The sequence below is a fragment of the Pipistrellus hanaki genome (assembly GCF_964339955.1).
Source record: "Pipistrellus hanaki genome assembly, chromosome: 5".
NCBI classification, from domain to species: domain Eukaryota; kingdom Metazoa; phylum Chordata; class Mammalia; order Chiroptera; family Vespertilionidae; genus Pipistrellus; species Pipistrellus hanaki.
Genome location: NC_140507.1, coordinates 292,847 through 302,557, shown reverse-complemented (window position 1 = coordinate 302,557; position 9,711 = coordinate 292,847). Strand labels below are relative to the sequence as shown.

The window sequence follows — 9,711 nt, the reverse complement described above, 5'->3', positions numbered from 1 at the left end:
TTTCCCAATTCTCTCCTCGTCACGCAGCCCCTGCAATTCGACCTATTCCCGGAGAGTCCCGACCCCAGGATGCCCTGCCGCCACGGGCTGGCCAAGCTGGGTGAGCGCGAGGCGGTTACGACAGACACACGTTGCGAGAACACGCAAACCTAGTCGTCCCACCCACAGCTGCCCGGGCATAAACAAAGCAGACTGGAGAAAGAAATATGCTGTTTATTATTCATTTGAAGCATCACATGCACTCTTAAAAATTAAAAACTCTTTATTTAAACATTTCAATAGCATCTTAGTTTGGTGGCAGCAACAGGAGCACTACCAGACATTTGGAAAAGCATTTACAAAAATACACTGCACAAAGTCCTATCTTGCATCTTTAAAAATAAATTAATATTCAAAATATGTCCACCCCAACTCCCAAATTTAGTTTTATATAAGAAATTCTGACTCATATTTATCCTGTAATATAGGAAACATCTGTATACATTTTACCCAACTTAACTGCATAGGCAACAGCCCCAATTCTAAGAGAAAAAGAAAAGCTACCTAGTTTTTGTGTATTTGAGGACTATTGCACAATATACATAAAACTCCAGAAAACCTGTCAGCACCATCATTTTACCTTCTTTGAAAATACACTTATGGTATACCAAGAAGCTGTCTTAACCCAATAAAACTTAACTTTAAAACATCAGTAACATCTTAAGTGCCTTGTGGATATCTCATGTATAAAGTCTGCTCAACGTTAAATAGTCTCAGTGTTAAATAGCCTCAGTGTTAAATACTAATTATGACCAAAACGGGTCTCCCAGGAATGGGAGGAGAATGGCCATGACAGCTTAAGAAAAGGCGTGCCACCCGAGCCAGTGAAAGGGAGGACAGTGCAGGATGTGGTGGCTCTAGCACTGGCCACGCTGGACCGCCTCCGACACCACCAGGGGAAGAAACACAGCCTGTGGGTGGGGGAGCATGTTAGTGTTTGCTTTTGCAGATTGGACTGGAGGTCGTCGTTCCTGTTCGCACTGAAAGCGGGGAACCTGAGCCTGCACCTGTGTGTGTTTACACCTGGACGGACGGACCCACGTTAGCCACGCGAGGTGACCCTCTCCTGTGTTCCTGCTGGGTTCTAACACTCCAGGCTCTGACTTGGAGAACCTTTCTCAGTGCAGCAAGCGAAACAGAAAGACACCTTTCACCACCTCCCACCTGGTGACATGAATAAAGCACCACCCACCCTGAAGGAAAGGAGTTTGGACTCAGTTTGGTGACAGATTTTCCCCTGAAAGAACTGTGTGCTGGAGAGAAAATAGCTGCCCCAGAGTTCTTTGGAAGGGCCAGTGATCGGCTAAGTGTAGAAGTTTCAAGAACTCATCAAACCTTTTAACATCACTTGCTTTGTTCCTGATGTCAAGAAAATAATGAATATAAACAGCTTTATGTTTAAAAACAAATCCCCCAAACAAAGTGTCTTTGTGAGCCATACATTCAAATGAATTTCCGTGGCTAACAGGTCTCTGTAAACCCAAGCCCTCAACACGCAGCTTCCCACAGACAGAACAGCAAGGGGCGCACACATTCATTGCTAATTCCCGTGTCCTGCTGGCAGTCAGCAGCATTTATTTAACAGGGGACATCCCATGTTCCACGCCCTTGTCCACGAAGGGAAGGCCCGTGTCTCGGGCTGCCCCGTATGTACAGAATGGACAGCAGCAGTGAGGAGCGTGTCTACTTGACAGGGTCTCCGTGAACTCGGAACCGATAGAGACATGTGTATTCAGGATGGCCCCAGTTAGAAAAAATCTGAAGTTCCACTATTTGGAAAGCTCTTTCAGGTCTTTTCTGAAATCGAAGGAGAGAAAAAAAAATTCACACTTACTTCACATGAACACTCCCGAGCCCAAGCACATCCCCCCAGGCTCCTGAGAGAAAGGGGCCAGGCTGGGCACGGGCCTGCGCCCGGTCACAGGCACAGCTCGGGCTGAGAATCCGCCTGAGCACAGACTTGACTTCTGTGCAGGACGCGTCGACAGGAGCAAAGCATGCACTGCAGAGGCTCATTCGGGAGGAGGAGCCCCGCCCCCGCCCCGAGGCTGAGCCACGCCCTCCGGCAGCTTGCTCATGGCAGCGGGGCCTGCGGACTGGGGCCAGGGGCTGGGACCAGTGTGCGTGGCAAGTGCTCACCGGGACAGGGAAGGTCTGGAGCGACTCCCCCTCTTGGTCGAACATGAACTGTCCCAGCAGCTGCCCTTCCTCTTGATACTCATTTTCTAGTCCCTGAAAGCAAAACCAGATGGTCACCGACCGTGGCAATGACACCGGCAGACGGCATCTCTCCAGCAGGAGCAGGGGAAGCCGCCTCCGTCACTGCAGAGACCAGGGCCTCTGTGAGGCTGCCACCCGGGCATTTCGTTCAGGGCTTTCGCAACTCCTCGCCCGTGAGGGAGGTGTTCCTCCATCACTGAGACTTGACGTCCCTCCTCTGGGCCCATGCTGCCTGTAACGCTCCAGAGGAAAGTGGGCAGGGAGGAGGGCACCGCCGGGCCCGGGGCAAGCACACTCACGTAGACGGAGAAGTCCTTGGGGGCGCTGGTGATGTTGCCTGTGGGCGACAGCGTCTTTGGTATGTGCTCCAGCGTGAAGCTGGTCGGGTGGATCTCCATCGACAGCCGCACCACCAGGTAGCCCTGGGAGCCTTTGAACGCCCAGCAGTTCCCGGGATAGATGTCAGGCTGGGGAGAGGCAACACACTAACACTTAATAGTCGGCAAGCGTGTTGCCATTCGTAAAACAGAGCGGTGAGAGAAAAGACGGTGTCACTGAACTAGAAGGAAAAGCATTTTGCGTGGTAAAAGGTCACCATAAGCCAAATCAGACAACCTGGGAAGGGACTGCCTCCCACAGGTGAGTGAGTCCTACGGAGCTCACGTGCCAGAACCGCAGGGAAAATGGGGAGACGCACCCCTAGGCCACATGGGGTGTCAGTGTCCCCAGCCACAGGAGGTCCAGCTCCCACAGGTCGGAACTCACCGAGCAGGCTCCCATCATCCCGAGGGGCCGCCTGTGCCGAGCTGTGGGACGTGCACGCTCCCACAATGTGCACGCTGGCCGAGCTCAGGAAGCCCAGCCGGCACAGCGGCCTCTGACCCGCATGCCCACTCCCACCCGGGGACACTGGCGAGGGCACAAAAGGACCCGACCCAGGACAGAGGCGGCAAGAGTCCTTTCCACGGCAGAGGAGGCCCTGCCCGGGGGCCGGCGGCTCTGCGGTGGGGCCCCAACCAGGCGGGAGGGAGGGACAGGAGGAAAAGATACACATTCTCGGTTCTTTGTGCCCCTCTGCTCGCCCTGTGAGAAGGGGCCTGGGCCCTAAATACAAGTGGCCGTCTGAAGGAGCGGCCACGCCAAGACCACGCTCTGACTCCCCGCAGCCCTCGGTGCCCTGTGCCCAGTGGGTTTCTGCAGGTTCCTGGTGTGGCAGCCTTCAGTGAGCTGTGGCTGCGCTTCTAGGTGTGGCCTGAGCCCGGGGCTGCCCTGCCCGTCGGAGGGAACTCCTCCTCTGCCAGCTGTCCCTACGAAGGCACATACTCCTTCCTGCGAGCAGCCACCACGGCCGCTGCCTCAGCACAGCCGGCACCCTCTCCTCCTTCCCCGTCAGGCACGTCTACCATGCAGGGGACAGCTGCCTCCTGACCTCCAGGGGACATGCTGGGACCCAGGCCAGCACGACAGCACAGGGCAGACCGTGCACCTGAGACGGGAGCTGAGGTACACGGGTGAGCGACCCTGTGGATCAGGGCCTGGCGAGTGCTGGGGACCAAGGAGCCAGCATCACGAAGCTCAGAGACCAGCGGCACCTAGGACAGGTGAGTGCCAGGGTAGGGCCAGGGCCAGCACTGCCCATGGACGGCACTCACTTCTCACTCAGCTCCTTCCTGAGCTCTTTCAGGCTGAGCGTGTGGTTTGTAAGTGAAAGGTCGCTACCATGTGAATGTTTCATGTTAAAAATAATTTAAAATTTCTTCCAAAAACCTTATAACATAAGGCAGCAGTTTAGTTCTGAGGACGAACAAATGTATCTGATGCTTCACACTCTTCGTCATGCAGCCTTGGGACCTGCGACCAGTGCCAGAGGGGGGCCCGGGAAGGCACACGGCTTGGAATTAGGCGTGAGCAGGTGTAGCTGACTCGCACAGTGGGCCCTGCAGCTCACCCCTCAGACGAGATGGGACGGAGTTACAAGCCAACCTTGGGGCGAGGGGACAAGAGGGGCAGGGGGTGCTGTCCGCCGTGTGAAGACTCACTGAGTGAACACAGACGAGGGCACACACTCCTGTAGGTTCCCTACCCCTTCACAAAAAGCTAAAACACATCACAGAGTTGGTCACAAAGGGCCCTGAGGATGCCGCCAGCACATGCCGCTGGGCGGGGCCGGGCGGAGCTCCTCACCTGGATCACCACGCGGGGCGACTGCGAGAAGTACCACAGCGGGATGCCGAACAGGCTGATGAGCGCCGTCTTGGTCTCGTGCGTCTCCGAGCAGCGCGTGCTCAGGATGCTGCCCCCTGGAAGCAGCGGCTGTTGTCAGGGTCTGAGCCCGCCAGCCCGCACGGGGAGCTGGCCTGGGTACTCCAGGTCAGCCCCCACTCAGCCCCACTGGTCCAAGTCCAGTGCCAGGAGCCGCCTGCTTTCAGCTACACAGTGTGCACCGGCCAACACGGGAGACCCTTCAACATGGCTGCTCCCCGCCCGCCTGCACCTCCTGGGACAGCTACTCTGAATAAACTTTTGTTCATGGTTTTTTTTAAAACCCTCACACAAGGATATGTTTCTATTGTCTTTAGAGAGAGGAAGGGGAAGAAGGAGAGAAACATCAATGTGAGAAATGTGGGTTGGTTGCCTCCTGTACCCACCCTAACCCCAATCAGGGATCGAATCCACAATCTAGGCATGGGCCCTGACTAGGAATCGAACCCACAACCTTTCAGTGCGCAGGACGACACTCCAACCAATTGCATCACACCAGCCAGGCTGCTCATGTCTTTAAGTGAGTAATAACGAATCCAATCAGGCCCGCTGTCAGCTGGCCCGTGAGGGTTAGAGGGTTGACTTAATAGGCCCACAGCCAGCTGCTGGGAGTAGGGGGGTCAGCCCCCCTCCTTCCTACGCTGCTGGGATGAGGCAAACTAAGCAGATGGCTCAGTGAATAGAGTGTCGGCCTGCGGACTGAAAGGTTCCGGGTATGATTCCGGTCAGGGGCATGTACCTTGGTTGCTGGCACATCCCCAGTAGGGGGTGTGCAAGAGGCAGCTGATCGACGTTTCTCTCTCATCGATGTTTCTAGCTTTCTATCCCTCTTTCTTCCTCTCTGTAAAAACTCAATAAAATATATTTTAAAAAATAAATAAATAAAATAAACAGGCGGCGAATGCGTAAGATCACCACTGCCCCTGAGACTCCAACCCTCCCACACACGCCAGCGCATTAAGAACCTGCTTTCTCAGGAAAACCTGTAATCCCCAATGTGACACGTTCAGAAGCCCGAGGCGCTCTGTAAAACAGAGGCAGGAAACCTCCCCACCGACCAGACGTGAAGTCACTCAGTCTCTCTCATGTCCTGCGAGCATCCCCGATTTCTTCACAGAAACCTCCGTGTTTGACCCAATGTCACAGAGGTCAGGTGACAAAGACGTGTACGTGGCCCCAACTCTTCCCTGAGCCACAGTCTGCTTTCTCAGTACCTTGGCCTGCGATCTCGGTCCGGAGCCCAAACAGCCCACTCTTTGCTCACTCCGTGAGGAGCCCCGCCTGTCCCCAGTTTGCTGCAGGCCTATGGCTGCGGACCTGGCCCGGGGACTGTGGTCCCGGCAGGAGGCAGACACTGGAGGGAGCCTTGCCAAGTTCCAGAAGGAGCCCGCACCCACACGCCAACACAGCCTCCCGGAGATGCAGGAAGGCACTGCCTGCGGCCTGTGACTGACCTCCATGCAGGGCACCTCGGCGATCACCACAAAGGCGGGGGCACACGCAGTGAGTGTCCTCCTGCCGGGGCCTTCAATTCGTAAAAAAAGCGTCCTGGCCAGAGCGGCTTCCATCCGTTTGGGTGCTTGCGGGAGGCAACCAACTGAGGTTTCTCTCTCACATGGATGTTCTCTCTCTTCCTTCCCCTCTCTCAGAAAAAAATAAAACCTATCAAGCAAGGACACTCAACACAAACAGTACCACCTGCAACGCTGACACACACTGCACAACACTCAAGACCACAGCAACCAACCAACCGCTGTGGGGGACCCTGACAGCTGGAGGAGTCCTAGAGCCACAGAAAAGCCCCCCAACTGAGGTTTAGCTGACCGCCTCACCTGGCGCTGTGCGCGGGGAGAGCCGGCCTGAAAGCCCGAGGGAGTCCCGGGGCTGGCCGGAGAGGGGCGGCCCTACGGCTGCACCTGCCAGCAGTGGCCTCTGGCAGTCAGCAGTGACTCACCGCCAGACTCCAGGGCGAAGTCCACCATGCCGGTCTTGTCCTGGGAATACAGCTTGAGCGCGTTGTTCACGATGATGCGAGCTTGCTGGGGGAGGCAGCACAGGCGGGGACCCGACCCGGGGGAGGGGAGACAAGGCTACGTGTTAACAGCAGGCGTGGAGGCCCGAGTTTCAGGAGAGCACTGTTAGTAGCTGTGTTGCGGATGACAGGCATGGGGATGTTTGGGAAATCCAAACTGCAGCCTGCACCCGGGCAGAGCCGCTCCTACCGCCCCAGCCCCTGGTGCACAGAGTGGTGGCCGTGCAGGTTCAGAGCAGGCACTGCGGCCTGGTTCTGTGTGATGGAGACACGACCTCAGGTGTGGGGCAGAGGCTGGCAGAGTAGTCCTCCCCAGCAGCAGCGCCACCTGGGCACCCACGACCTCTGCACCTCCCTGGCTGAGCACCCACCTTCACTGCCCATCCCGCTGCTCAGGACCGGCCCTCAGCGCCCTCACCGCAGTGTCAGTTCCCTCCCTCTCCACCTACCGCTTCTGTGATCCCGGAAGTCCCCTCCGAGGTCACCGCGGCCATGATGGCTTCAGAGGTTGGCCCCTGCCTTGTCACAGAAATGTGGTGGGTGATGTTCTTCAGTATCTGCAGCTCCAGCTCTCGCAGCAGAGCCTGCAGGTCGCCCTTGCTGACAAACTGCGCAGACAGCTTCTGCAGCAGCCAGTCCAGGGAGCCGTCCTGCTGGTCACCGGAAAGCAGGAGTCTGACCGTCTCTCGGACTTGGGCATCGACCTTATAAAATCAAGAGGACACAGATGAACAAGCTCTACTCCTAAGAATAATATTATCCCACCTCCATCTCTGGAACCAACACAAGCCATGCTTCTGTAGCATGGATAGCAACTCACTCCTATCCCTCTATCATAAACCAAAATAAATCTTCCTCCAAAAAAAAAAAAAAAAAAAAAAAAAAGAGGACACAGATGAGAAAGCGCCGCGGCTCCGGATGCCCCTCACCTTAGATGCAATGGCAGTGCCCCCCAGCTCTTCCCGTCCATCATGGAAATGCCACACACCCCACCCCGCCTTAATATGTTTTTATTGACTTCAGAGATGGAGAGATGGAGAGAGAAAGAGATATAGAAACATCAAGGATGAGTGAGAATCACTGATCGGCTGCCTCCTGCATGCCCCGACTGGGGATCAAGCCCCCGACCTGGGCATGTGCCTGGAGCGGAAATCAAACCCTGAACTCCTGTTCACAGGCCACACTGAACCGCTGAGCCACGCCGGCCGGCCGGCGAGTCCCCCTTCAGTTAAATGGAAGAGCCCCTCAGACAGAGGGAGGGAGGAGATCAGAGAACAGGAGTGGGAGGGGCACAGCACAGTGGAGCCTGTGCCTCAGGCGGAGGAGGAAGGGCTGTTGCGTCCAGCCTCACCCACCCAGCACTGAGGCCCTGGGCGAGGGGCACAGAGCACCCTGAACGGCAGTTTCCAGAAACGCCCACAGGCGTCCCTGCCCCGCACACTGGTGCACAGAACGGCGCCCGGGCAGCCGCGAAGCAGGCGCTCTCTCGCTCCGACCCCAGAAGTGGGGTGGAGGAGGCTTACCTTTCCGAGGACCGTGTGGGCCTCCTCACAGCTGCTCCTCAGAGGCTGCCAGGCTGCCACGTCCGACCTCAGGTGCTCCAGCTCGCGCTCCAGCTGCGCCACCATGGACAGCAGGTGCTGCTCCTGCCCGGGCGTGCTGCGGCCGGGGTGGGGCGAGGACGTGCTTAGTGAGCTCGGGAGAAGCACGGCACCAGGCAGTGTGGGTGGCATAAGCCTGTGCCTCATGCACAGGAGCTTCACACACTCAGGTTGGGTCCCCGAGGACCCCCCTCGCCCAAGGGTGCACCTGCCCCACGTGTGCTGATGAGGCCGGCCAGACACAGACAGACACACACACAGCCAGACACAGCAGCCAGAGGGGACAAGGTCCCCCGCTGAGCCTCAGAAATCACTGCGCAGCGAAGAATGAAGGTATTGCATTTAGACAGACTGGAGGGCAGAGAAGCTGAGAAGAGTGAGTAGTGGGGTGCAGGCCTGTCTCCCACGCAGGCTCTGCCCACAGGACAAGGGCTGAGCTTCGATGCCCACGTGCCAGAGAGCTCGAGTCCCCCCACTGTGACATGAGCCTGGGCTTATCTGCACCCGAGGGCAGCCCTCCAAGCACTCCCAGTCAAAGCAAGGGGTGGCCTGCCTTTGGGGTGCTGTGAGAAGAGCAGCAGTCCCACAGGCCCCTCCCAGGAAGACACACAGCTCTGCATCCCCTCCAGAGCTTGCCACCCCAGGTGGCAGCCCCTCGACATGCTGAACAGGGAGCACCTGAGCCTCCTACCTCTCTGTCCTCCGCTTGGTCTGCTCCAGTTCCTTCTGCATGGCCTAGAAAGCAGGAGAAACCATTGTTTTCACGATGCCATGCTGGCTTTTCATGAAGCCACCACGTGGTTGACTATACACACCAAGGTAGTGCATAACCTCGCCTGCCTGGGTTCCTCCCCCACAGCCTCGCCCAGGCTGCCGGCTGGAGGGAAGAGTATGCTTTTCAGACACAGAGAGAGGAGCAGTCTCACAGGAGCAACTGGTGCCTGTCCCACATCCGCGACTCCGGACCAGCCCAGGACCCTGGCGGTCACCTCCATGGCAGCACAGAACAGGAGCACACACGCCACCCGAAGGGCGGTGGCAGGGTCCACTCAAAGCGCACGAACGGGCTCTGTGCCAGGCGGACAGGCCTTCTCGCAACCTCAGACCCAGGAGACAGGTGAGCCCTGCCTCAGAACTAGGCCTTCTCCCACCTGCTGGACTGGCCTCACCATTCTGACTCGGTGGTGGCTGTGCCCTGCCTCGAGCTGGGTCAGCCAACAGCCTCCTGCTGTGCCCCGCTCTGTGCCAGCTCAGCGCCTGGCCTCCGTCCTCTGCCTCTGTCAGCATCTGAGACACAGACTTTCCCTCCAGAAACTGACTTCTCGTCTGCACACAGGTGCCCCTGGAGGTGGCTGTGACAAGCAGGAGGCACAGACTCAGCCGGCCCCTGGCGTCCGCAGCCCTGCCCTGGCTAATCCTTGGGCGCAGGCCTCCCCTTGAAAGACACCTCGGACCATGAGCTGGACGTGCTCGTGAAGCAGCACGGCCACACACGAGACCTCCCAGGGAATCGCTGGCCCGCAGAGGCCTTCTGCACATCCACCAAGGACAGCAGCC

General features: G+C 57.4%; 1 protein-coding gene across 7 annotated transcripts in view; it reads right to left on the bottom strand.

Moving 5' to 3' along the window:
* Nucleotides 1–193: 193 nt before the first annotated feature.
* Nucleotides 194–9,711, bottom strand: part of SUN1 (Sad1 and UNC84 domain containing 1) — a 37,200-nt gene continuing 27,682 nt past the window's right edge. For all 7 annotated transcript variants that reach the window (XM_084886247.1, XM_084886243.1, XM_084886245.1 and 4 more), the window contains 8 exons: nt 8,846–8,889; nt 8,077–8,212; nt 7,003–7,257; nt 6,476–6,560; nt 4,444–4,559; nt 2,559–2,726; nt 2,179–2,271; nt 194–1,836 (listed from right to left, as the gene is read on the bottom strand). In XM_084886247.1, the coding sequence (XP_084742373.1) occupies nt 1,723–1,836; nt 2,179–2,271; nt 2,559–2,726; nt 4,444–4,559; nt 6,476–6,560; nt 7,003–7,257; nt 8,077–8,212; nt 8,846–8,889 (1,011 nt within the window). In that variant the 3' untranslated portion in view covers nt 194–1,722. The remainder of the gene's footprint in view (nt 1,837–2,178; nt 2,272–2,558; nt 2,727–4,443; nt 4,560–6,475; nt 6,561–7,002; nt 7,258–8,076; nt 8,213–8,845; nt 8,890–9,711) is intronic.